The 27,523-nt window shown below is 49.2% G+C and overlaps 1 protein-coding gene across 4 annotated transcripts in view; it reads left to right on the top strand.

The window, feature by feature from the left end:
* LOC135577377 (WD repeat-containing protein 7-like) overlaps window positions 1-27,523 on the top strand; it is a 61,625-nt gene that overhangs the window by 12,207 nt on the left and 21,895 nt on the right. For 3 of the 4 annotated variants that reach the window (XM_065046734.1, XM_065046736.1, XM_065046735.1), the window contains 15 exons: window positions 81-200; window positions 372-517; window positions 1,129-1,231; window positions 1,864-2,005; window positions 2,512-2,760; window positions 4,486-4,706; window positions 5,303-5,498; window positions 6,605-6,819; window positions 8,109-8,875; window positions 9,394-9,482; window positions 11,954-12,043; window positions 13,409-13,527; window positions 14,726-14,849; window positions 18,233-18,346; window positions 27,301-27,522. In XM_065046734.1, the coding sequence (XP_064902806.1) occupies window positions 81-200; window positions 372-517; window positions 1,129-1,231; window positions 1,864-2,005; window positions 2,512-2,760; window positions 4,486-4,706; window positions 5,303-5,498; window positions 6,605-6,819; window positions 8,109-8,875; window positions 9,394-9,482; window positions 11,954-12,043; window positions 13,409-13,527; window positions 14,726-14,849; window positions 18,233-18,346; window positions 27,301-27,522 (2,917 nt within the window). The remainder of the gene's footprint in view (window positions 1-80; window positions 201-371; window positions 518-1,128; window positions 1,232-1,863; window positions 2,006-2,511; window positions 2,761-4,485; window positions 4,707-5,302; window positions 5,499-6,604; window positions 6,820-8,108; window positions 8,876-9,393; window positions 9,483-11,953; window positions 12,044-13,408; window positions 13,528-14,725; window positions 14,850-18,232; window positions 18,347-27,300; window position 27,523) is intronic. The other variant, XM_065046737.1, reaches the window with a different exon arrangement.

Raw genomic sequence — 27,523 nt, 5'->3', positions numbered from 1 at the left:
TGAGATTACAGAAGCTAACATGTCTCTGTTTAATTTTAGGCTTATAATTGAATGTTGATTTGGTTTGCTGGCTTTTTCAGGATACAACACCGGTATTTGAAGAGGAGTCCAAACCGATCTATTGCCAGAACTGCCAGAGCGTTTCCCTGTGCGCGTTCACGCAGCGCTCGCTGCTCGTGGTGTGCTCCAAGTACTGGCGGGTGAGGCTGAGCTCTGCTGCAGAGCCCCGTTTCCATACGTGCCCAGTGGGACACGTGGATCGAGAGGCTCCAAGTCCTTTAACGTGGCTATATTGACACTGAAGTTAGCTGCTCTCTGGCCATTTAGTGGGTAATTGGCTAATCACAGCAGCCTTTTCTGTTTCTTTTCAGGTTTTTGATGCGGGAGATTATTCCCTCTTGTGTTCCGTCCCGAGCGAAAACGATCAGACCTGGACTGGTGGCGACTTTGTGTCAGCTGATAAAGTGATTGTATGGACTGAAGATGGACAAAGCTTCATATATAAATTACCAGCCAGGTAATTTATTTTCTGAGACAAAGACATGAGCAGCTTTGAAGAAATATTGAGTACCTGGCTTTTGTTTGGTTACAAAATGCCATGAATGTTGCAGACACTAGTGTCCCATGAGCATACTTTGAAGCGCGTGTCCCCTGTGGCGCTGCAGCGATGCTCGGTAATGTGGATCTCCTCGAGCAGGATTCCTTCACTGCTTTCTCATCTATTTGCTGAGTCTTTCCTGCTTCCTACTGGAGCTGTGTGGTGGGAACAGAGGCACCTAAATATTTCCTCAACCAGGTCCAAATAAGGAAGAAAGAAGATTTTACGATGTGGACTAAGTGCTGATTGTATTACTGTACCAGAGTATTCTTTCAGCCCATTAAGGGAAGGCACAACCAGCTGAGTTTGTGCACCTAAATGTGAAAAGATCAAATTAATTTGAAGTTAGGTGTTGAAGAGGTTAAATAAATGCAGAATGACAAAAGTAAAATAAAAAACCTAGACACTGTATTATCGATTGAAAGAATGTCATGGTTGAGGGCTTGGGGGTTGGTTTTGCTTAGTCTGGTTTAGTTAGCGATGTACTAACCACACTCCAGTAACCGGAGGGGTCTTGTTCTTCGCCCCAGCTGCCTGCCAGCCAGCGATTCATTTCGCAGAGACGTGGGGAAAGCAGTAGAAAGTGCAATTCCGCCGTTACTGTACAGCGTGTTGGACAGAGCAGATAAACAGGTAAAATACGTTTCTTTGGCGTTGCTTCCACGGACTGCATTTCTCTTGCGGAGAACTGAAACGCGCTTACGTTGTGACCAGTCATTCTTTTTCGGAGTAGACCTTGAGGATTTCTTCTTTCCCTAGAGAAAGCAGAAGGAGGCGATTTCCCTGCCGTTTGGTTTGCTTCTTGTCGGTTTTCACATGAACGCAGAGCTCGGGCTCTGGTCAAATGAATCTTCAGTTCCCATACATATATGTATGTTAAACCTTTTTGCTTCTGTTGCAGACCACGTTCCTCACTGAGCAGTGTAACTTCAGCTCACCTTGCAGTTAGAATGTTAACAGTTTTAGAATATACACACGCATAAAGTATTAGAAATATGACCATATGTAGAATAAACCCAAATATATCTAGAAGTCTTTGTTTCTCTCCCCTAAACCTGTGGCTTGTTTTGTGACTAACCACAGTTTCTTCTGATTTGTATTGCTGTATTTCTTATTTCTGCTTCAAGAAAGATAAAGCATAAAGTAGGTAGTTTTTGTCCTGCTTTGAAAAGGTGCAGTGGATTATGTGGGGAAAGTACCTTTTGAGGATAGTACACGGTTTGCCTGTGTTCTGAAGTTGTTAATTTACTGTTTTCTTTTCCCAGCTACTGATTTGTCCTCCAGTGACTCGGTTCTTCTGTGGCCATGGGCAGTTTTCCTACAAGCTGTTGGTGCAGGGCGACTCCTCGGGCAGGCTGTGCATTTGGAGCGTGCCCGAGGCGCTGGACCAGCCGGGCAGCGCGACAGGTACGGCTCCAGCAGCCTCCTCCCCACGCCTGGCCGTGGGCTGCTCTGTTCTGTCTGGTGCGTGCGGCTGGGCGAAGCTCTGCTGCTTTTTCTACAGATCCACGAAGCTGAGGTTTCTTTAATGGCTAGCTACCTCTTAGAGTTATGGTAACTTCATGTTTTCCTACGTGATCAAAATCTTAATTTACTCTGTTTTTCGGGTACTAAGTTTTAACTGCTTTATTCCAAGTACTAGCTGCGGTCATTGCTGTCTGCCTGCAGAACTTCCTTTTATAGCTTCAATCCTCTGCTTTTCCACCTCTGACATGTTTTTTCCATGTTACGCAGTAGATTAATCTCCAGTATGTACCTTTTACTTTGTTCAAAGTGTTGTGACATGGTGTATTTGAGCTTTGAGATCTTCTCAGAAAAGCATTCCTCATTTCTGTTCTTCATATCTTTTATTGTTACTGTTTTAAATCATCCCAGCTCACCCCTTCTTGAATTTTTGTTCCCTTTTTGAACAGGACTGCCAACAACGACCTCAGTGTCCCTCCAGGAAGCCTTTGATAGACTCAGTCCTCGGCCTGCGGGGATAATCGACCAGCTGAGCGTGGTGCCGAGCGCGAGCGAGCCGCTGCGGGTGACGGCCAGCGTGTACATCCCCGCGCACGGGCGCCTGGTGTGTGGCCGCGAGGACGGCAGCATCGTCATCGTGCCCGCCACGCAGACGGCCATCGTGCAGCTGCTGCAAGGGGAGCACATGCTCAGGAGAGGTGCGTGGGTCCCTTTGGAAAGCACAGCGTGTCAGGGCTTGGAAGGGCCCTGGCAAGCTCATGCAGTGCAATCCCCCCATGGAGCAGGAACACCCAGATGAGGTTACACAGGAAGGTGTCCAGGCGGGTTGGAATGTCTGCACAGAAGGAGACTCCACAACCCCCTGGGCAGCCTGGGCCAGGCTCTGCCACCCTCACCAGGAACAAGTTGCTTCTCAAATTTAAGTGGAACCTCTTGTGTCCCAGTTTGTACCCATTGCCCCTTGTCCTGTCACTGGTTGTCACCAGAAGAGCCTGGCTCCATCCTCCTGACACTCCCCTTTCCATCTTGATCCCCAGCAATGAGTCCCCCCTCAGTGTCCTCTTGTCCAGCTCCAGAGCCCCAGCTCCCTCAGCCTTTCCTCACACGGGAGATGCTCCACTCCCTCCAGCATCTTGGTGGCTGCGCTGGACTCTCTCCAGCAGTTCCCTGTCCTGCTGGAACTGAGGGGCCACAGCTGGACACAATATTCCAGGTGTGGTCTCCCCAGGGCAGAGCAGAGGGGCAGGAGAACCTCTCGGACCTACTGACCACCCCCTTCTAACCCACCCCAGGTACCATTGGCTTCCTGGCCACAAGGGCCCAGTGCTGGCTCATGGTCACCCTGCTGTCCCCAGGACCCCCAGGTCCCTTTCCCCTATGCTGCTCTCTAATAGGTCATTCCCCAACTTGTACTGGAACCTGGTGGTGTTCCTGCCCAGATGTAAGACCATAGCCCATGCCATGCACCACGTACACCGCAGTTAGGAGCAGCTCACGTCCCGTGTCCCTCCCGGAGCTGTTGTGGGCACGGTGCTGGCTGCGCCCGCGGTGGGAAGGTCTAGCAGGATTCCCCGTGTGCTGGGAGGTGTGCTGGGTGGCATGCGGTGGCCTGCTGGTGTGTGGTTTGGTCCCAGATAATGCTATTTTCATACTTCTGTGATTGTACTTTCAGAACAAATATCTGGGGTTTGATTTTACAAATGTTGATAAACAGAAAAGACATGGAAATATTTGTCTGTAAACGCATGTCTGAGCTTGTCAGTTACATATAGAGCTGTCGGCTGTAGTGTTTCCTTTCCATAACTGATTTACTCTATATAACTTTTTGCCAAGGAGGGCGAAGACCAGATGAGTATTGTGATCCCTTCCAACCTGGTATTTGATGATTCCATTAACTATACAAGAATGAGTGTTGGATTTTTTTTATCCTGAATGTCAGGTTGCCTCAAAGTTGATGCATTTTTCTGCAAATAATCACTGGTGATCTGTACTCTTGTAAAAACAGAGAAGTGGCTCTGTGCTCCCTGTGTAAGGTTTGCTGTGCTCACTGGAAGGCGTAGTCACGCAGAGGAAAGATGTTGAACTGCATCATGCAATACAGAGTGCTCAATGCTGGGAATTAGTTTACTGGGCCCGAATTTGCCATCTAAGCACCTTCTGTAATAGATAGGAGGTTAGGATGAGAGTGATTTAACTAATGTATTTGATCTCAGTGAACATACTTGCCATTATTGCTCTGTGTTCACAAAAACTACTGTCCAGTTTAGGTTTGATGTCATTACACTATGATACACAACCCCCACATGCCTGACAGTCCATGTCCAGAAAAAGCCCACCTGTTAACCGTCCTGTTGAATTACATTCTCCTCTCTCTCTTTCCTCCCCTCCTCTCTCCCCCTCTTGCCCCTCACCCAATTTCTCAGGTTGGCCACCTCACCGGACCCTCCGCGGCCATCGAAACAAAATTACATGTTTACTGTATCCTCATCAGGTTTCCTCTCGTTATGATCAAAGGTATTTGATCTCAGGTGGTGTGGATTTCTCAGTCATCATATGGGATATATTTTCTGGCGAGATGAAACATATCTTCTGTGTGCATGGTGGAGAAATTACACAGCTTCTAGTTCCGCCAGAAAACTGTAGTGTAAGTTTTCCATCATACGTCTGATAACCTGTCTCACGCTTTCCGTAACTGGTGCAGCTCCTCAAATCCATCTTGAGAATGTGCATATAATGTGGAATACTGACAATCTAGCACTGACCCCGTGTATAACATTGCAGACACTTAAAAAGAATTCAGTTCTTCTGTTAATCGTGGTTTTGTTTGCGTCGTGTTTTAGAAACATAAAGGGTTAAAAATAGTGGAAAACCTGGATATTGAACCATAGCTAGGCAAGGCAAGGGGGTTAAAGGCACTTTAGTCTGCTGTGACTTGCATGAGTAGGTAGAATTTAGTTAACAAAATAACACTGATTTGCTTAGAAACAGTAATTACTTCTTTTTTGCCCAACAAAATGGTTCTAATACCAGTTTGCTCCTCATGATGTGCAAGAGATCGGATTTAAGAGAATTTCCACAAGCACAATTCTGTTTCTAGCGAGTTTAGCCATAGACTTGTGTGCCTGCATTTTATCTATAAATAGGTTGTTGATCCCCACGCTTGGCCCAGTGAAGAAGGAATTGTTGTAGACAACCTGTCAGCACGCTGGTTAAGGTTTCTTTTTGCCTTTCTCTGTTTAGGCGAGAGTCCAGCACTGCATCTGCTCTGTCGCCAGCGATCACTCGGTAGGACTCCTCAGCCTGCGGGAGAAGAAATGCATCATGCTGGCGTCCCGCCACCTTTTCCCCATCCAGGTGATCAAGTGGAGACCTTCTGACGACTACCTGGTGGTGGGCTGTTCCGATGGGTCCGTGTACGTCTGGCAGATGGACACTGGTAAGGTTCGCTTCAAAGGCATCCATTAAACAATTCCATATACATATGTATTAGGTTACAGTTTTCTCTAAGTCGCATCTGAGAGAAGAGTTGAATTTTTTTATACATTTATCTTCGGAAACTTAGCGTTTCTGCAGAAAGTGTAATTATGTAAGCTCTGGTTAGATACAGATTTTAGCGTTTGGAGTAGCTGGTTTGGTTTTGGACGCGCGCAGCGTGCCGTGGCGGCTCCCCTGCGGCTGCTGGGTGTCCGGAGCAGGTGGAGCGTTGGCTGCGCGTGGTGGCCGCGGTTTGTAGGTGCCCGGCGCTCCGTGGCCGCCGTCCCGGGCGCCCGCTGGGAAGCGCAGCAGCTCCGCTCTGCAGGAGTCTCTGATCTGCAGAGGGAAGAAGGTGTTTGTCTGGGTTTTGCTGCTTGTTTCGGTGCTTTTGTGTTTTCAAGGGACTGATGCTTAGTTTGGAAGAAACTAAAAATGAGCCTTAATGGAACAGGCAACAAGGCGTTGAATAGAAACAGCTTTGTAGAAAATTTTGTGATGTTTGAAAGGGAGAAAGCAAGGAAAAAATGCATCAAAATATATGTGTATGCAATTTCTTTATAACTTCTAACTCACATAAAAGAGAAAAAACCAAACCCGCAAACCTGCAGTAATGTCTGAATGTTATTTTCAGCTTCCTGTGAAAGCTAAATGAGAATTTTTTTAATTGAAGCTCTAGGAAGCAAAGAGGAACCTGAGAAACCTGTGGGGAATTTAATCCGCACAGGTAGGTGGTGGGTTAGGGAGTTCAGAGTGATTGAGAACAGCGTTCCAGTGGAACTGGTGGCCGCAGCCTTCGCTCCGGACAGCACGGAATCACACTGTCGCTTTTCTTAAACTTGTCTTCGTTTTTGTTAATTTGGTTTTTCCCTTAAGCGCACTGTAGCTTAATGGAAATGTAGGAAAACTGCATCCCTTTAGGAACATTAGTTGTAAAAATCGCTGTTAACACAACAGAAACTTTTACACCCTGCATCCTGTGCTGTAAATCATTTTCGCCCGTTGTTGTAGCTGTGATACGTTGGCCATCCGGAGCGGTCTGTGCTTACCGTCCCTCTTCCCGCCCCATAGGAGCGCTGGACAGGTGCGTGATGGGGATCACGGCGGTGGAGATCCTGAACGCCTGCGACGAGGCGGTGCCGGCGGCCGTGGACGCGCTGAGCCACCCCGCCGTCAACCTGAAGCAGGCCATGACCCGCCGCAGCCTGGCCGCGCTCAAGAACGTGGCGCACCAGAAGCTGCAGACGCTGGCCACCAACCTGCTCGCCTCCGAGGCCTCCGACAAGGCAAGTTGGCTTTTGGCTTGTCTGGCGTTGATGCAGCACCCGAAACGTTTATTTCTATAAATAATTGCGTTAAATACAGGAGGTCTTCATCGTTGTAACTGAAGGGTTCTTACCTGAGCAAGCTTCGCCTGGCCTGGCTCAGTCCGAGGAGTTCACTGGCCTTGGAGAAAAACTCTCAGCCTTCTTCAGTGTGATGGTGCAGTTCCTAACGCAGGCGGTGTTTCCAGAGCTACACTGCAAAGCCACGTTTCACTTAGTGCTTTCTGCTCCGTGCTGTCAGTGGTTGTGGTTTTCTTACTGGAGTCTGACTTTGAAGTTCCTCTTCACAGCTCTCCTGCGTTCACCATCTTTTTCTCTAGGGTCAGTAAGGACAGAACTTGTGCATCAGATAAACTCACCTCTTTCTAGATGGGTCATAATATATCTTAATGTCAGCCAACACAGTCACTTCCACGTGTCTCTGAACATTGTTCCCCAGTTTGGTACTGCTCATGATGCCACCTCCCACTTCAGTGTGCGTTCTGCTGTGGGTTTTCAGGTTCAGTTTGTTTCAAATCTGGGTTTAGCAGCATTTCTTAGAGCCTGAGGTCTTTGCTCCGTTGTACGTGTTCTGCTGGTGTGTCACATGGATGAGCAGACAGGGCACCCTGTCCATCTGCGTGTGATCGTATTCGTCACAAGCAAATCCCCCTCTTTCACGTTGTTCTGACTGAGGAACGGCGTGAGCGTTGCTCTGGTTTTCCTCTTCCCCACGTTGGACGTGTGTTATCTGTTCCTGCACATCTTGCGAAGGTGGAGCTAGAGCTTGGTTTGCTTTTATTTTGGTAATCGTGGCTGTGTGACAGTTCAGAAAAAGTACTACTGAAATATATGTGTAAATAGATATAAATGGAACCAAAGTAGCTTCAGTGCTGAAAATTAATTACGGTTTGAGAAATATTTTCTTGTTCTGAGAGCAACTAGAGTACAATACGGCCCATATCCCAAGCCAGGCTAGTGCAATACAGCGTGCAGGTGCGAGGGACTGCGCTGTGGAGGGCGTCAGAGCGGGGGGGTCACGCGGCACAGCGGCACGGCTCCCGGTGTGCTCTTTGGCACGGGAATGCCTGACGTTGTGAAAAGCACTGCGAGGTTCTTCACTGCTGTCTTATCACGTTTGTCATAACGTGTTTTATCAGGTGAGTTTTCTAAACTTTGATTATCCACAGCTTAATTTGTTAATTAACTTAGTGAAGAGTGTTAAGAAAGTAACGCAATTGAAATGTAAATTTTTCTCTTTCACTTTTCAGGGGAATTTACCTAAATACTCCCATAACTCCCTGATGGTCCAAGCTATAAAGACCAACCTAACGGACCCAGATATCCACGTGCTGTTCTTCGACGTGGAAGCCCTGATCATCCAGCTGCTGACCGAGGAGGCCTCCAGACCCAACACGGCGCTCACCGCTCCGGAGAGCCTGCAGAAGGCTGCCGGAGCATCCGACAAAGGAGGCTCCTTCCTGGCCGGCAAGCGAGCAGCCGTCCTCTTCCAGCAGGTCAAGGAAACCATCAAAGAGAACATAAAAGAGCATCTTCTTGATGATGAAGATGAGGATGAAGAGTCGATAAGACAGAGGAGAGAAGACGGTGACCCAGAATATCGCTCCAGCAAATCTAAACCGTTAACTTTATTAGAGTATAACCTGACCATGGATACAGCGAAGCTTTTTATGTCCTGCCTTCATGCCTGGGGCCTCAATTCTGTTCTGGATGAGCTTTGCCTCGATCGCCTCGGCATGCTGAAGCCGCACTGCTCGGTGTCCTTCGGGCTCCTGTCCCGGGGAGGCCACATGTCCCTGATGCTCCCGGGCTACAACCAGCCCGTGGGGCAGCCCTCGTGCGGGGCGGAGGGGGCCCGCAAGGCGTCCCTCACCGAGGGGCTGGGCAAGGGCACGTACGGCGTGTCGCGCGCCGTCACCACCCAGCACCTGCTCTCCGTCATCTCGCTGGCCAACACGCTGATGAGCATGACCAACGCCACCTTCATCGGGGACCACATGAAGAAAGGGCCCAGCAGGTACCGCGAGTGCTCCGGCGGGACAGCTTCCCTTGAGCTCTGTTTCAATAGAGCCTTGTCTTTTGTTCAGTTTTACCGCGGGTTTGGTGTTTTGAGTGGCTGTGACAACCCGGGCACCTAGATGGACATGAGCGTATTTCGTTCCTTAATGTAGTATTTTCTTATGCCAAGATAACTGTATTGCTTTGGATGGAGTTAAGTTAAAATGTTAGTAGAACGTGGAGTTGTATTAACATACGCACCACTGAGAGGCTATTTTTATCCTCCATTTTAGTGCTTATTGTTTTCAAAGAGTCTTTATAATGAGGCCAAGTTCTAAATAAATCAAAACAAGCAGATGAACTTTTAATCACCAAAAATAAGCTTACTGAGGAACTCTAAACAATACTCTTTTTTTCCCTGTCAAACTGGCAGTTTTTAATAGGGTTGCTTTTTGAAGTTTTATAGTATCTCCAGCTAATAATGATGTTTTTCTGTGTTTCCCTGTCCTCCTCCCTGCATGTACCGTTTGTGCTCAGGCCCCCTAGGCCAGGCACCCCCGAGATGTCCAAAGCGAAGCCACCCCCTTCCGCTTCCAGTCATGCGGCCCAAGGACAAATTAAGCAAGGTAAGAAATCGCTTGCTTTGGAACAATTTGACGTCACTTCCGCTCTTAACGCTGTAGTTATCACCTTACTATCAAGTGATTAAAATCTTGCTAGCTTCTATATGTGAAGAAAAAGAATTGTAACATTCTAGGTAAAAATGTTAATGATTAAGGTCTTTTTAAGAATGAATCTAAGATGCTGATACCATCATGAAGTCATTCCCTGACAAAGAATTTTTATGTATTTTAAGTACATATTTTAAGTGTGGTGTTGAGGTGGTAGGTAGAGTTTTAAAGTCTATAACTAAGGGCCGTACACACTAACACAAAGCGTCCATGTATGTTATAAGCTACAGCATTAAGGAAAACACATCTCTGTGGTATGTATACACTTCCTCTCCTTTTTATGAAGGGGGAAGAGACTATTTTAACACAACTGGTGCTGTCATCCCGTGCAGTAATGCGGGGTGGCGGCGGGTGCCCCTGCAGGACTCTGTCTGCCTTGTGCCTTTGCTGGGTGCCGCTGCTGTCGTGTTCCAGAGCGAGTGAGCGCAGCAGGTGACTTGTACATCAGCCCCGTGGTTTGCTTCGCTCGGTGCCAAGAAGGGCAGAGCTGCTAGCTGAGGCTCGAGGGCGCTACGTGAACAGAGAACCAGCGGGCAGCGACTAATGCGCAAATTGAAAAGGAAATCGGGACTCTTGCCTCAACATCTGTGGCTGTTTCGGTTTTGTGGGGGTTTTTGTTTGTTTCTTTGTTTTACAGCTGTTTACTTTTCCTGCTGGAAAGATGATGATTTGAGAGGTCAGGGTTTCTCGGAGATAGTGTCTCTATGGCAAATTCAATGGGAGAAAGAACACATTTGTCACAGAGAGGGTCTGTGTTTTGTTTTTAAAGATGTTGTTCCATTCTGGTTTTTCCTTTCCCAAATGGCACGCAGTAATTTCTCTTTCGCATAGCTTTGCTAATTTGGGGGACAGACATACTTCAGTGACCTGGCAGAAATATAGATATAGATATATATATAACTTCATGAGAGGCAGTTGATAAAAATGAAGGTCAGTGTGCTATCAAAAATGTATACAAACGCTCCTGTTCCTGAATTGTCCCGTGCAGTACGTCCGTGGTGCCCGCTCTGGGGAAGGTGCTTGCTCATGTCCCACCTTTACAGCCCCCGTGCACCACGGCGGCATCTTGCTACTCAGACATTTCTAGTGCTATTCTTCTTAAAAGTCAATTAGCGAGACAATTAATGCATGTGGCGCCAGCCTTGCTGCGGGTCGGTGTGACCCGCGTGTGTCCCGGATGAGCCCTGACCTTGCGGGAGAGCTGAGAACTGCAACAAAGCCGGAGAAAAGCTTCCGAGCAAGGCTTTGCTTTTGGTACAGGGCGGGTTGTGCTTTTACAAACAGGTTGTTTTCGTAAAGCGAGCAGCTTAGCGAATGCACGTCCTGAAGTGAGGTTGTGCCGCCCCGAAGGGCACGGCCGCTGTCCCTGGCCGCACGTGCCGTGGGACGCGGTGGGAGCAGCAGTTGCGATGCAGATGTCCCCGTGACAAAAGGAGTTCACTGCGGAGAAAGCAGACAGACCATTCCCGAGACAATGCTGCATCGGGTCGGGAGCTCCGGCCCATTGTTGTTCTGCAACGGAATAAAAGAGCGGCATTAATTTGAAGATGCTTGTGCATGACATATGGTAATTTCTCTATAGGAAGGAAGTGTTGGATGGCGACCCCTAAATCTCCGCGTTGACCCCGGGTTGTAGCATGTGTGTGCCATAAGGTCTGCGCATCTTTTCATGTGATAATGTTAGTGGAAGTATAATGTTTAGAACCGCTTTTAAATGGCGTTTGCACCAAGAAGCGCCGCAGTCGGTACAGTCCAGGCCAGGGCTGGTGTTGTGAGCACCGGGCCCGAGCTGGGCTCTCCCGTTTGCTGCCCTGTGCTCCGGCACGCCGTGCCCTGCGTGCTTCTGCTTGCAGTTCTTAGTCCTTGCTGTGCTTGGGGTTAACATCCTTTGAATGGGGACACAGATGAACCTGTGTTACAGCTGGCCATGGGTAATACCGGCTGTAACGCTCTCGAGTGACAGGCGGGCGGCCCAGCTTGCAAAGGGATAATTTCGGGGGGTTTAACCACTAGTGCAAATTCCCCATCCGTCTAAAAAAGCACAAGAAGCAGCAGGAAAACTCCCGTTTTAAATGAATGGTGAACCGTGCCGTCAAGCGCAGTGTAGCGATCTGAAGACACGTCTGTGATGGCTTTGTTTCCAGAGCTGCGAGGTTGTCGGCGTTTGTGTTTCTCTGCAGCTGCATGTCTTCTTCTCACTGGCATCGCACTTCTCGTAAATCCTAGAGGTTTTTTTAAGTTAATATTATCCCAGTTTCCTCCAGCTTTGTTCTTCATTCTTCAGTGATACTAATCTGTTGTTCAGAAGCTGCTTCCTCACTTTCCTTTTTGTTTTTCTCTTTATTTCTTCTTCTTTCCTCTGCAAGTCGCTCCTGCTGTTCCCTCCAGCACTGAAGCTGGGCCCTCTGGCTCTGACACTGCTCCTCCTTTACATACCTGTTTCTTAGTCAATGAAGGTATTCTTTCCTCACTTTTCTATCTGTTTTGTCTTTTACTTTCAACTAATGTCCCTTATCATTGTTACGGCTTTAATTTGGTGTAGGTAGGGTTTTGTGGTGGAGGAGTTGTCTGTGGAGCCCCTTCGGCAGCGCTGGCCGGCGAGCGGGTCCGTGCCCTGGGCTGCCTGGAACGGGCAGTCGGGGGCTCAGGGTTGGGTTTGCTGCTCCCTGGACCGGCGGGTCCCGCCGTGCGTGTGGAGCCCCTGGGGGCGTGCGGCATGTCCCCGTGGACCCTCAAACTGGCTCCTTTGCACGCCATCAAATTGCGGGTTTGGTGCTGATGAAACCTCCTGTTCATTCACTTGGGTCTGCTGTTGGGGGTGAGATTTTTTTTCTAATAAATATTTAGATACATTTTGAAGAAAGTCTTTCTGCCCAAAAGATTGGCACCAAAAAAAGGCCAAACAAACCACCCACCCCCCTCGTATCCCTGGAGGCAAGCTGCTTTAAATCACAGTTTTTATGTCCTTCCTACTAAGCTGTAAATTCCTGCTTTCATGCATCTCTAGTAGTAGAAACACTGCTCTCTTGACTTGGAAATTCTTCTTTAGAATCCATTTTTCTTTAAAGAAAATTGACATAATGATTTATTTGCAGCACCGTGAAGAGCTTTAATAGCTGAAATATTTAGATTTTTATGCTCGGTATTGCTGACAATCTAATAATATAGATATATATGCTCACCTGAAGTATTTCTCCAGTTTTTCAAGTCAGCGTAAAGCGGCATAATACTAAAAGAACGCTTTTGCGCAGAGTACTTTCCAAGCACCTTTGCCAGCTGTGTTGTTTGAGTTCAGAGTGCTTCTCGCCGCTGGCTTGGCTGTGAATCCTTGCAGGTTTGTAGCATGGGCACGCCTGGTGAAGGACAGTTTAGATGGGAAGAGAAACACGATCGTATAGATTTGTGTGCCTTTAAAAGGGGACAGAAAACCCTGTGTGGTAATTCATGTGCAAAGTTTTTTCTAGTAGAGTTGTATCACACTTGCATGTAGGACATTAAATGTCACAATAAGTAACATTAATTATGGTTTGAACTGGGCATCTAAATCCTGAACTCAGAACCACAGCTTAGGCTTTTGAGAAAAAGTGGCCATAATACTTGTAGGGGCTCTTTGTTGTATTTAGTGCGTGTGTTGAGTGTGTTCGTAAGTGTGCAAGGGCCCGAGCGTGCGAGCTGGCTCCTGCACCAGCGAGGAGGGGCGGCCCGCGGCAGAGGACACGGCTCGGGCGCTCTGCCGCGGCGCCGGCGCGCGTTTCCCCGCCCGTCCCTGCCCCGGCGCTCGCTGTGCTGGCGGTGCCCGCTGACCGTGTCCCTTGTCGCAGGCTGGAGCCAGCTGGCCGCCATGCACTGCGTGATGCTGCCCGACCTGCTGGGCCTCGACAAGTTCCGCCCGCCGCTGCTGGAGATGCTGGCGCGCCGCTGGCAGGACCGCTGCCTCGAGGTGAGCGCGGGGCGCCTTTTCCCGTTGTGCGGGGGCTCCTCGCGGGGTGACAGTAAACCGTGGCTGACGTACTGCTAGCCCCCTCTGCCCCCTCCAGCTCCTCCCTTCCCACTAAGGACAGGCCATCGGGAGGGAAAGGAGGACAGAGAGAAGAGAGTTGGAAAAATGCTGCTGATAAAATAGAGAAAATAATACAAAATATACAAAGCCCATCTGGAAAGTCCCAGCAACTGCAGAGCCGCCAGCCGAAGTCCTGGACTGGACTTGACTCTGCAGCCACCCGGAGCTGGATTCAGTCTGTCACTGGCCTCAGTTCGCAGGGACGACTAGCAAGGTCGTCTCCTAATGTGGCCATAAGGAAAAGGGACGAGATCCTCGTGATGTCCCACGTTCATATGAAGCATTCACCTGAATGGGGTGGAACACTCAGTTGGTCAGTTTCTGGTCCCCTGTTTCTCATTGTCCCTCTTGTGAGATGTGCGTCCATCCTTATCAATGACCTCGCATTCCGTTGCTATGTCTGCCAAAACATGGATCTGGCCTTCAGCGGAGCGCATTTAATAGGAAAGCTTTAGCTGACAGGCAAATTCGCTAAAAGAGAAACTTGTTTTTAGCAAAACCAGGACACCCTTAATATAAAACAACAAACATCATTTTCCAGCACGTGCTCCTGCAGGTTTTATATCAGATTCAGTAAGTTAATTTTCCAGTTAACATGTCAAAATGTTGAAGAAGTGATCACATTTAAATACATTTTTTTCCACTTTCTGGACACTGTACATATTTTCAGAAATTAAAAACTACAGTGATTCCATTAAGAATCTTATCAGAATTAAAAAAACCTTACCCCATATTTTTCAAGAGGCTGCTGAGTTGCTTTCTATTTTGGAGCGTCCCTGCAGTAGCCAGTAGAGGTTTGTCAGGGGGTGTTTGGGTGCTGGGGACAGGGGGTCCTGTGCGGGAGGGATGTGTGCTCAGGTGGCTCCCCCGGGGGGAACTGCTGTAAGCTCATTGCAATGTGTGAGCAGCACGAGTCCGCTTACCGCATATCCCTATGCATCAGCGGCGTGTATTTGTATTCCGTTTGGCCACAAGTGTTTTTGTCGCTCACTTCCTTGCACGTTGAATCTTTTAGGCTAAACCTGCCGTGTTTCTGAGCGTGTCTGTGTCTGAGCTCGTGGCGCTGGTTGCGTTGCAGGTGCGGGAGGCGGCGCAGGCCTTGCTGCTGGCCGAGCTGCGGCGCATCGAGCAGGCGGGGCGCAAGGAAACCATCGACGCCTGGGCTCCTTACTTACCGCAGTACATCGACAGCGTTATATCGCGTAAGTAACGCCCCGTTAAACCGCTAAATAGCTCGGTTACTAGAATTTAGAAAAAATTAGAAAACAAATTGTACACTCATGAACAGTGCTGCGATCTAGGGCGGAAAATCTAAGGTTGTATAGAAAAGTTTCTTGATGTTTTCCAAGTAGTTTGACAATCGTGAAGTTACTGATGTTGATTAGGTAAATTGACCACTCGGGTACGTGTTGTGGGACCGGAGACTCTTGCAAACCATCCCTGCCATTGCGGGGCTGGGCTGGGCTTTGGAGTTTTCAGGGAAGAAACCTGCTGTGAAAAGGGCCGATAACATTACAAGGCGCTGGTGGTCAAACACCGACGTGCTTTTCAAATAATGTCTCATTAGATTACAGGAATGGTTATAAAGGATCCTTTGGCACTCAAGGAGTGTGAAAGGCCTCTGGAAGGAGCTGGTGCCGTGTGTCCATCAGCATCTGTGCAGCACTGGATACAGCTCCTGCCCGGGCTGCTGTTCGCAGCCACCGCTTACCAGATATTAATACATTAAACAGCTGCTGACCACTAAGCTGCTGTATTTTTCTCCAAAGTGTTTTCGTTTTATTAATTGCTATTAAAGCAGAGATTGTACAGACTCCAAGACTTTGTTCTTGGAAGATCTGTCAGCATCGTGAGATACTCCAGTCAATTATCCAGCTAGAAACTCGCCTTTATAGAATAATGTCCAAAAGCATCTGTCTGACATAACAAACCGGTAAAAATTCATGCTTTCATGAATGAGAGCGTTTGCTCATCTTTCTTAAAGATGAGATTCTCTTTCCACCGACGAATGTGGCTTCTGTTCAGAGAAAGATCTCTGTTAAACACCGATTGATTTTTGAGAGATGCGTAATAATGTTATGAAATCTAAATGGAGTGTGTAAATGGCACGGAAGCAGTCATTCAAAGCGATGTTGAGGGTTTGTTGGTGAGGTGGAGCTCTTTCAGATTACAGCGTGTGGCTGGCAGCGGGTGCCTGGCCGGGGCCGGTGCTGGTGCCGGTGCCGCGCGGTGGGCGTGCGCCGCGCTGCGCCGTGAGCGTGCCGTGCGCACGGGCACAGAGCCGCGCTTCGCCTTGGCAGGCGTGCGGGCCCTTTTGGCTGTAATTGGTTCTGAGGTCAGCTACGTTCCGTTTGTAGAATACAACTAGAGTTGCACTTTACTCTCAGGAGTAGCTGCTACCTGTCAGACAGTTCACGACTAGCAAGTTGGAGTTAGTTTTCAACACTGTTAATATAAATAAACTATGTGAATTAAGGTTGCAGAGTTTGGTTCTCCTGAATGACAGGGCTGAGGAGGCATTTAGTAGTCTTGTTGTCCGTATGAATGGACCTAAAGATGCCGACAGCCTGAAGAATAATGATGATGGTATGAGAAACAAACTAAGGAGCTCCAAAGGTGCTGCTGTCAGTGAAGTGTGCATATTAGTGACATTACAGGATGTATTTTAAAAAGGTCTGGGGAGGAATTGAAGGGGCTAAGAACTATTTATGAACTTCTGAGCAGGGTAGTTTGATACCACAAAAGGAGGAGAAATATGAAGGATAAATATTGCTTTGATTCCTTCATCCTCCACTTCTCTCTGTTTTGCCTCTGGACGCAGGGGCAGAAGTTAATAGCAGCATATTTGTGTCCAGCATACGTTGTTACTCTGCAGTAGTTCTCAGGTGCATGATGTGGAGTGTTTCCCTTACCCGTTAACAGGTTTGTTTTGATGAAAACAAGCGGTGATCCCTAACAGGGGGCAGAGGCTCTTTCCCCTTTGGTCTCCAGCATACAGGCGGCTCCTGCTTGGACACATTGCCCTGAGCTTCACATCAGCGTGTGCGGGGAGCGAGAAATCTGGGGCTTGGTTGGGCCCCGCGGTCCCGAATTGGCGTGTCAGCCGGTTGACCCCGCGTCGCGGGGAGCGGTGCTGTGACTTAAACCTCACGGGGATGCTGCAGGTGCGGGTGCTTTTCGGCTCCCACAGGGAGGAGAGCAGTTAGGCTTCCAAAGCTTCATCTTGCAGCTACCAAGATAATGTCATTCGGCTGTAAATACTGGCCCTGGCCTTGTCTGCTCCTCATTTTCACAGCACGCAATTGTTTCTGCGATGCTGGTAGTCCTGGGGCGTTTGCCACAGGGACGTGTTTTCAGGTGACATTCAGAAAGGGAGAAATGCTGCTGCCCTTCCCTACCCGCTGAGTTTAAAGAGCAGGGACCATCTTCAGCATCAAATGGATTCTGCAAATTAAATTCTCGTTTCCCAGGGATTTCTTTGCTGAATATCATGCTTGTATTTAAGATCTTTTACCTCGGTCAGCGTGAACGTTGGTTGGGCTGGGCTGTGTGGTGGGGCACGGCACGCATGCTGGCTCTGGAATGAGGAACAGACACCTTCTCAAATTTGTGATGCTGCTGCAGATAGAAAAATGGCCCCTGTGGCTTTAATGGAAAGGCAGAGGTTCTGCGGGCCCGGCCTTTGTGCGCGGGCTGGGCTGGAGCCGGCGGATCAGACCGATGGCCGCGGCGTGGGGGGAATTAACGCGGGTCTGCCCCTGCAGCTCCGTGTGCCAGGAACACCGCGGCGCTCCGGCCCAGGGAGCCTGCTCGCCGCGCTCCGCCGCTGCTCAGGCGGAAAGCCGGAACGCGCCAGCGCGGAGTTAAAGGCATTTAGATAAACAGCCTTAAACCGTGTCTCTTTACACTGCTTCAAGCAGTCATCCCTGTTATCACTGGAAAGCAAAAGAGACATGAAAAGTCTGTCATAACGAATGTGCTGGTTTCGGTTTTATGAATGTATTTCTGGTAGGCTTATATTTCTGTTAGAAAGTTTTACTTAGAGCCAGGTTAATTGAGTAAAACTTCCATCAATTAAAATGGAAGATCTCATTGAATTAAAGGTAGTTTGATTGGACCCCAAAGGCTTTGCTGTTTGTGTTGGTGGTTGATCATCTTGCTCCTGCAAGGTTTGACTTAAAAGAGCAGAAAGGGATAAGGCAAATAATTTTGTGCTGCAGCGTTTCAGTGTATCAAATGAATAATAAGCTTAGGGTGCTGCAGTAAATATTAAATTGTAATAAAGGTGTAAGTTTCTAATACCAGCGTATATGGTTGTTAGCGTGTAATATGTGTATCTAATATTTTTAATGCTGCTGGAAGATGTCAGAAAAAGAATAAAACCCGAGAGATATTTACAGTGTGGAAAGGACTTTTAAAGGATAAGTTTGTGTGTACAGTATGAAGGGAAACGGGGAGGCGGTTGCTCTTTGCTTTATCTGTTTAGTGGAGTTGCACCGCGTGGTTCAGAGTAGCACAAGACGATTTTGTTTTCCCGCTCTGAGGGTGTTGTTCACTGACTGTAGCGGGTGTCTGGTTGTTTCAGCGGGGGTGCCCACGGAGGCCGTGCAGCCCGGGAGCGCCAGCCCGGACACGCTGGGCGCCGAGGCCAAGGCGCAGGAGGAGGAGCACGACCTGGCCGACGACGACATCGCCGCAGGTGAGCACCGGCACGGGAACACCGGCTTTGGATGGGCTGGGACGGCATCGCCGCAGGTGAGCACCGGCACGGGAACACCGGCTTTGGATGGGCTGGGACGGCATCGCCGCAGGTGAGCACCGGCACGGGAACACCGGCTTTGGATGGGCTGGGACGGCATTGCCACAGGTGAGCACTGGCACGGGAACACCGGCTTTGGATGGGCTGGGACGGCACCGCCGCAGGTGAGCACCGGCACGGGAACACCGGCTTTGGATGGGATGGGATGACACCCGCCGCAGGTGAGCACCGGCACGGGAACACCGGCTTTGGATGGGCTGGGACGGCATTGCCGCAGGTGAGCACTGGCACGGGAACACCGGCTTTGGATGGGCTGGGACGGCATTGCTGCAGGTGAGCACCGGCACGGGAACACCGGCTTTGGATGGGCTAGGATGGCACCACTGCAGGTGAGCACAGACAAGGGCGTGTTCTGAAGTGACAGACCATACAAAATAAGCATTTTAATTATAAGCAGTTATCTTTTGATCTTTTTTCATGCTTCTTTACACAGTAACGTAAGCAAAATACCTATATGCTAAATATCAATATCCTTGGAATCAGAATGACCGCAGTATTTTGGTATAGCGTACTGCAGATTATAGAGTGTGAAAACTGTCTTCTTATGGACAAGGCTTTGTGCAGCTTTTTGGGAAGTCTAACAGAAAACTGGTTCTTTCTGTTGATCTCAGACAGTTTGTGTGGCAGCTCTAGTTTCGGGTCAGGTCTCTGGTGGAAGTTGCCTGAGACAGAATTACTGCTGGTGGAATACAGAAAAGAGTTTTGATACAAATGAACCATAACCCTGTTTTAAGAGGGCGACGCAGCTGCTCTGTGTAGTGGGCGGTATTGACGGGCTGTCTGCACAGGGTAGCGCTGGTGTGCAGTGCTCCGGAGGGTGGGCTTCAGTTCAAATGGAGATTCACCACGTGCTTCCTTTACCCACATCATGTTTAAACAGATCGCTTTCCCGTCAGCCCTCTTAGAGAGGAAAGCGTCTTAGCTGAGCTGCCTGGAAAGCACCGAGGGCTGAAGGAACCTCAGCAGTGCGCCGCGGTGCCTCTGCAGCGCTGAGAAACACGCACGGTGTCCTCAAATGCGCTGAAAATAATGCGAGAGCGGTATCCCGATGGAGTAGCCGTCTTTATTGCCGCCCATAGGGCCTGAGCAGCATCTCCGGATAACTAAAACAGAGCAAATATTTGGCTGAAATAAGCCATGTATGGAGAAGAGTGTTTTTTCCTAGCTGGACATGAAATCTAGTGGCTTTGGTGATCAGCATTTTGCGATTCATTGCGATTGGCTTTTCTTTTTCTTTTCTTTAGATTTTGTGATCTGTGTGTAATTTTAGGATCCGAGACAGCATCTAAGTTTCATTTTAGGGCGGTGAAGCAAGGCCGTGGCTGAGCACGTAACAGGCGGAGGCGGCAGCGCTGCAGCGCGTCGCTGTCTCCAGCGGATTTATTTACGTACAAAGATGGTGACAGAGCTGCATAAATACACTGGCTTTAAAAATCCACCGCGTTTACTCTGTGGAGCTGGTTTGGAAAGGAAGAACCTCAAGGAAGTAACGCAGCTGCTGAGCTGCAGCGTTACCTGCAACGCATCTGCAGGCCTCTTCAAATTCCGGCATTTTCTTGTATTTTGAGCACTTCTTATTTTACCTGCGCTGTCTAGACTTCCTGATTCCAGTAGCATCCATTTGAAGCAGTTTTGCAGTAGTTCTTAGGTGGTATGTTGTTACCCATGTGGAGGTGGGTGCGTGCTTTGCCGGTGTTGTGGGTGTGCTGTGGGTGGTGGCAGATGTGCGCTTCCAGCGCTGCCCCCTCCCCCTTTGTGCCACAGCTGCTCCCAGAAATCCCGTTGAATGGGAAAAGTGAGTTCTCTTTGTCTTAGAAAACTATTCATACCTTAATTGTGCCCTTCTGCCTGCTCGTCTTCGCTCGCTGTCGTGAGGCAGAGAGGCTGCAGCGTGGGGTTTCCTGGGCTCTCCGTGTGGAGATTGCGAATGTCTTGTGCTGTTTACTATTGCACGAAACGTGTAATTGATGGCCAGCGTATTAGTAAATATAACCTACAAGTTCTTTAAGATTTCCCTTAGTGTTGGAAGCAACTTCTGAAATCTGGGAAGGCTTTTGTTGTGTAAGTTTTCTGGGCACCTGTGGTTCAAGATTGCTGTCTTCTTTATGCAACGAGCAACCTGTAATCCAGTAACTCCACTGCAGAATATGAATTTACTGCATCGGCAGGAGTGATAACAGGTGTAATTGCTGAGGTACGCGGGTGCCGCTGCCCTGAGGTGACACTGGCTCCCCAGCAGTGAAGTGGTGATGGAAACCAAAGACCCGAAACCTCTGCGCTTGTTGAATTTACAGTTTTAGACTTGCTGGTGACAAGTGCCATAGATGTGAAATAAGGTTTAAAACGTCAAGCCCCGTTTTAATTAATAATTACATATAGCTTATTAAAAGAGCCAAACGTGGGCAGACTTTGCTGTGTGGGTATGGAGCATCTCGCCCCGCTCGGTGAAGCTGTGGGTGCAGGAATTGTTGATCAGCCAGTCATTTGGGATTAAGAAAACAGCAATACCTTATAGCACTGGGAATGACTTGTTCCACACTCCAGATGTAGTTTGGACAGCTGTAACCATCCAAAAATAAAATATAACGCAACCGTATTGAACTGCGTTAAAAGATTATCATTCCAGTTGTGCTTCTTATATGCAAAAACTTTAATGTTACCTACTTACGCAAGAGAGAAGGTGATTAAAGTTCATGCACTTAATTCTTTTACCAGTCTTTGCACTTTGCTAAATAAATAGATCATCTAAGATTCAATAGGCAAATTGCAGCATATAATAGCTATTCAGAGGCAATTAAAGTGCCTTTTTCATGCCGGCATGCGAGCGTGCCCTTTCACAACCTTCAGCTTGATTTGTGGCCGTTCAAAATTAACTTAAAAGTCTTGTTTGCTGACAGCTTAAAGCGTAATTGACTGAAAGGCAAACGGAGCGTGGTGCGTGTTCAGCGCGGCCTCGCCGCGTCCCCGCGTCGGGAGCCCCCGGGATCGCGGCCTCAGATGATCCCCTGCGAGGTGAGGTCTGCTACAGCTTGAACAAAATGTGCGTGCCTATCCAAGGATGCTGGTCTAAAGGCTCTCCGTGTTGCTACACAAGCCAGAAATGAACCCTGGGCTGTGTGACCGTGTCCGTGGACTCCCGCGCTCAGGGGTGCTGGAAGCTTCCCTTTGTCCGTTGGCGTTTCGGGGTGTCCCCGCGGGCAGGTTCGGTGCCTTTGCACCTGAAACACCCCCCGGGGTGGCCGGTGCAAAGCGACAGTAGGAGACACCCGCAAATAAACAGTCAGCGGGGATTTGCTGTGCCACAGCATGTTGGTGAACAAGTATTCGATCATTTCAAATAACATCGTTAAGCAGCAGGAGCGTATTTTAATCTGTCAAAATCAGGAAGATGTTAAAAGCAAAATACCTTACGTTGTCAGACATGGTACGATAGGTACCTCAGAAAAATACAGTGGCACCTCACGTCGTGTCACCCATAAATTCGTGAAGTTTTGTTCACCTGCGGGTCGAATTTTAATATGTAGAAGTGAAAGAACGCGGATTCTAATATCGCTCTATTTCTTATTGATTTCCTGGCAAATCACAGCTATCTAATTTCTTCAGCCTTCCTATTGATTTCCAATAGGAGCAACATCTTTTCATAAAGCGTCAGAAAAGATGCCGTTAGGTTTCAAAATGGTTATCGTGTAAAATAGTTTTACTCTTAACGTTCCTTTCAATAAAATAATAATCATATGTTAGAATGTGAAGTCCAGATCTGTTCTGGTGTTACCGAAGTCTTACCTGTGTCTAGAGAGATCCAAAACTCAACAATACATTTGTCTCTTGTTAACAGCTTGTTAAATGCTGTTGAAAATAACTCCTTGTATTTGCATTCATCAGGCTTTAGTTGATTAGATACTTCTGGTGCACTTGCTTTTTGACACTTTGAAAAAGGGCTGTTTATTGGTGAGAGAAAGCAGGGAAAGCTCGCTCCAAAATCAAATGTGTTGTTGCTTTACATGCTTCAGGTGTAGCTGTTGAAGGTCTGGGGGTTTTCAGTCGGTACAGACGGTGACTGACAGCAGCGGCGTCACGACCCGCGGTGGTGGACACCGAGTCGGTTTGCTGCTGGTTTCATGTCGCCTCGTTAGAAGGTACTAATTGGCGCTCACATCAGTGTTTCCTCCTGCAGAAAAGTTGCGGTGAGGCCAGTCTGTAGCTGCGTGAAAGGAGCTAATATGTGTAATCCACGGGTAGGTTTAAGCGGGGCTTTGGGCTGGGCCGGGCTTTGGGCTGATTCCGGTGCGATCTGCTGCTGATTTAGCGCGGGTGCGGGGCCGGGGACGCTGGGCAGTCGGTGAGCACCACCAGGCCTATTGCTCAGAGCTCCCGACAGGTTGATTTGGTCTCACCTTGAGCAGAGCAGCTGGATCGATGGCATCGGGCTGGATTTAAACACACCATTGGCTTAAAATAGCACCACCTCCACAGCAGAAAATCAGCGGCTTAACCCTTGGGCTGCCGGGAGCCGCTCTGTAGCGCTTTGCTTGGAGGCCAACGGGTTCCCGACAGGGTTTGTTAGCCTGGAAGTGACCATTTCTAATGAACAAGCATGTTGGGTTTTTCAGCAGCGTGTTTCACAGCGTATGGTGAGGATGATCTGGGGACTTACTGGGGGCTCCAACCTCCCCGTGCTCAGACCTTTGATTTGAGACAAGGCCTTACAGGAAACGCTTAACAAAGGTGAACCTTCTTTCATTTTCTGTAAATGTTTTTGTGGCTCCAGCTGTCTGTAAAACAGTATTCGGTGCTTACCTGATCAGTGCCGTTGTTCGCCGTGGGGGGTTTCTGGGTCTCCCGTCTCCAGCCGCTGCCGCAGCCGCGTTCCGGGCATGGCTGGGGAACAGGCGCCGGAGCAGAGCAGCGCGTGTCCTGCCCTGAGCGCACGGCCAGCGGTTAACAGACCTGTCTGCTGGACGGTGTCCTGTGGAACGTTACAGAAACGAGGTGGGGCATTTTCAAATACTTTGTGCGGACACACAAAGAAAATAGCAGGACAGGTGTTATCAAAAAAATCAGCTTGGCGTGCCAATGGGGAGGAAAACAAAACCAACCCCCAAAAAACAGCCTTTGGTTTTATTCCAGAGCAGTTCTTCCACTCGTCCTTACCTAAATCCATTTTCAAGCGGTTTTACCAAGCCCTTTTTGGCTATCTAAACACATACATATCTCTGTTTTAAAGTGTGTGTACCTTATTAGTGAGAACAACAGACACGTGCAGGAAGTTCTCATAGAACGTGTTGGTTCTCGGGCGGCCCCTTCCCTGGCTGACGGTGCTTTAGCAGATACCTTTGGAAAACACAGATTTCATTGAAAAATACTAATTGCTATGACACTAGAATGCCTCTACTTCTGTTATTGCAGAGGTGTCATTCCAACGGTGCGCATTTCAAATGTATCTGGTAAAGCTGCAGCGCAGTTTGGTTTTGGTTCTTGTCTCAGTTATAGGAACAGTAACACGATTTATTACGAACTAGATTGTGTGGATCTCAGGTCTATTGAAGCCTATGGCGTGGTTCTGGTTTGTAAGGGTGAGGGTCACAGCTTCGGGAACGTGTCAGGTTTCCGTATTCACAGGTATTATTTCACTATCAATGAAGAAAAGACTGAAAATAGAAATAAGACGCTCCAAAGAAAAAACTTTGTGAACTAAGCTGAACGGTGTGGGGCCGCTGAGTATTTATGTAGCGCTCTATTGCGAGGAGCTCGTCGGTGAGCCGTCGGCACGCGGCGCGTCCCCGGCCCTTCTCGGCGGCGCCGGAGGAGGGAGCTGCCTCTGCAGCAATGGCCGCGCTGCCCTGCAACCAGCAGCCCCTCTGCGTTTTTCTCCTGATCGCCTTCTGTTGTTGTCATTTCCTCATCGTATTTTTCGGTTCAGATTCCTTGTGAGCTTTCAGGAGGCGCTGAAATGACTCTAATTATTCTTCTGTAGGTAGCTTAAAAACTAGAATTGTAGGTGAACGCGCAGCGTGGCTTTGACTGGTTTAAGAACCCTGAGCTATGAAAGGGGAAGGTATTTCTCCTAGGCATGTTTAGCGTACAGTTTTCTGAAAGGTTTCTGCTGTTTCCTCTTCAGGTCACCACAAAGCAGCTTTATGTGAATGTATTTAGTGTAAGAAAATAGTACACTTGACATGAAGTATTGTCAGTTGTTGACAGCCAAGATGAAGCAAAGCTCTCTCCCGTAGCTCCTGTGCGTTCTTTCACCGTGTCCCTCTAGCGCAGAGGAACGCTGACAGCTCCCAGTGCGAGCGGTTGTTGCCAGTAAGTTGTCTCAGCCCGTTTGGGGTGTTCGTGTCCTCCCTGGCGTCGCCTGGAAGGACTGAGGACTCTCTGGATTGAACTGTGTGTTCTGTCCGACCTGAGAGAGAGCGGAAGGGGGCTGAAGAGCAGGAGTCCGTGTCCCCGGACGCTGCTGCGTGGGCAGCGCCAGCGCCGAGCAGACCCAGCCCGCCCGGCACCCGCTCGGCCCTCGCTCAAATCCACTTAAACCTGCACAACTTAATTTGTCTTTTAATCCTTTTATTGTAAGCTAGGATAAAATTAATTTTACCCAAGAACTGTGCAAAGCCAATTAACGCGATCTTTAGAGTTATTTAGTAAAGTGCTTCCAACTGTTAGGTTCAGCCTGACCTCGTGGCTGCACTCTGTTTTTTAAATGAAGTGATCGATACCTCACAGCCTTTTAAACAATCTGAACTTCAGAAAGAAGCTTCCTAAATACGCTTCCTGCTGTATGTGTGAGGGCGGCTCCTCTCAGCGGTTGTGCACGTGTAGTTCTCACAGATGGAGATATTTTGGCCTATCTAAGGTGGCCGCCGCGGGTTTCTCTTGGGTGCGTGCGGCGGGAACTGTGTTATTTTTACAGCTGAGATGCAGGAGGTTTTTTGTCCTTTCAGCAGGGCAGCTTCTGTTTTCCACATAGAGCTATTTGAGGTTATTAATTTTCTCACTGTGATAGGGTGATCAACCGTCCTGTCAAGAAAATGGATCTGTGTGTCACCCTTTAGCATGATTAAACGGAGGCACGTCGCGCTGAGAAAATACCACATTTTCCTGAGACAAATGAAAGTGTGGGAAGGACTGCCTCTCCCAACTGGCTGTCAGTTTCTTTGTAGGAAATCATTGCAATTAACTGTATGTTTCTGCTAGTAATTAATAAAAGGGGTGGGGGGCAAAAATATTTGGAGGGTTTTTTTCTCTGTCACGTGGAGGTTTTGGGAAGGGGTGTTACTGGGGAGGGGGTTGGGGTTTGGCATTGGTTGTTGGTTTGGTGTTTTTGTAGTTTTTTGGTTTTATTTGGGTGGTTTTTGAGGCAGAAAATGCCATGTTACAGCAGCGAGCAGGGTAGACACTGCCACACACATCGCTCATGAGACCCTCTAAGGACGCTTCCTACCGCCTTCAGGTTGGAACTGATTGTTTGGCTCCTCAAGAGCTGTCTCCTCCGCGTCCGGGCGCTGGAGCCGGGGAATCGGCTCCGTTTTCCCTCCGGATCCTTACCGGGCTGTCAGACTGAACGCAGCATCGCGTGCTGTGCACCGATGGAGCTCCCGTCCCGCCGTGGGTCAGCGCGGGGCTCAGGGCCGCCCGCTGGCTCAGCCTTTGCCGTTCACGTTGAAACAGGGAAGTTCTGCTGAGCCAGGCCTGTGATTTGGAGGATGCTCCAAAATCCGTCTTTCGGGGTCCAGCGAAGGGCCAACGTCACCTTGCTGGAATCAAGCGAAAGGTGGGCCGGTGCAGCACCGGTTTCCACCTGGAAGCAGCCCACGGGTGGGTTTGCGGTCAGCCCACGGGTGGGTTCCTCAGCCCACAGCAGGTCACCACTCGCTGTCCATGGCGTCCCCAGCCCTGCCCGGCAGCTGCTGGTGGCCCGGCCAGCGCCTGCTGCGCCGCTTTAGAGTAGAAATCCATAACCGGGGCTGTGCTCATCCAAGCAGGGGAAGAAACGAAATTAAACGCTATAAAACAATCTTGGATCAGGAGTTGGCACCAATTCATCTTGATCCGAGCTGTCAGGCGGGCTGGGGCTGAGCACCTGGGCTGGCGGTGGCCCTGGGTGGGGACACCCCAGACGGGGTGTGCGGGACCCCCGGTGCCCATGTGCGAACGGTAACGAGGAGCCGGTGTCTGCAGATGGCGGGACTGGGCTGAGCCGTCGCTAACCGATTAAAACTGTTACACGTTTGGCTTTGTCTGGTACAGCCCATTTTCATCTTTCTTTCTCTTCAGGCAGTTACTATTGATTTTCTCCTCTCCTTTCTTTCCTCCCCTGCCATTGTTGAGCCGGCCGTTGTTCCCCTCCCTGCGGCCGCACGTCGCTGTCCCTGCGCAGCGCGTTCCCTGCACCGGGAGGGTTTTCAGAGACAGGTTCTGAGTCTGGTTCCCTTCCCGGTGGGTTCTGCGCCGTTCCTGCCCAGCCGCGTGAGCTTCGGGAGCAGAGGGAGGCGTGCAGTGCCAGGATTTTGTGGATCTAAGATATAAATTAGGCAGTTCCCTGGTGGCTCTCTTTTCCTGTGATACCCTGATGGTTTTTGGAGGGTGGGTTTCATTGGAGACAGGCCTGGAAATAGCTGGTGTTTAGACTTTTGTCATGCGCCGTAGGTTTTGAAAAGTAAAATGGAATCATTTCACCAGCCAAAAATCCAGGTAAGGGCAGTAATGGTCCTGAAGACGTGATTTAAGTTAAATGGAAACCTCTCTTGTTTTACTGGGAAACACAAGGTTGTTTGCAATATTAATGAGAACCCCTGCTTTTGCGTTTTCCTCACGTTTCTTCCTTTCCATGGTAGGTTGTCTGTCCGGCCTCCCCCAAATGAAGAAGATGTCGACGTCGTACGAGGAGCGGCGGAAGCAGGCGACGGCCATCGTCCTGCTGGGCGTGATCGGCGCCGAGTTCGGGGCCGAGATCGAGCCGCCGAAACTGCTCACGCGGCCGCGGAGCTCCAGCCAGATTCCCGAGGGCTTCGGTCTGACCAGCGGCGGGTCCAATTACTCCCTGGCGAGGCACACGTG

The sequence above is a fragment of the Columba livia genome, chromosome Z, assembly GCF_036013475.1.
Source record: "Columba livia isolate bColLiv1 breed racing homer chromosome Z, bColLiv1.pat.W.v2, whole genome shotgun sequence".
Classification (NCBI taxonomy): Eukaryota; Metazoa; Chordata; class Aves; order Columbiformes; family Columbidae; genus Columba; species Columba livia.
This window is presented reverse-complemented; position numbering and strand designations above follow the sequence as displayed.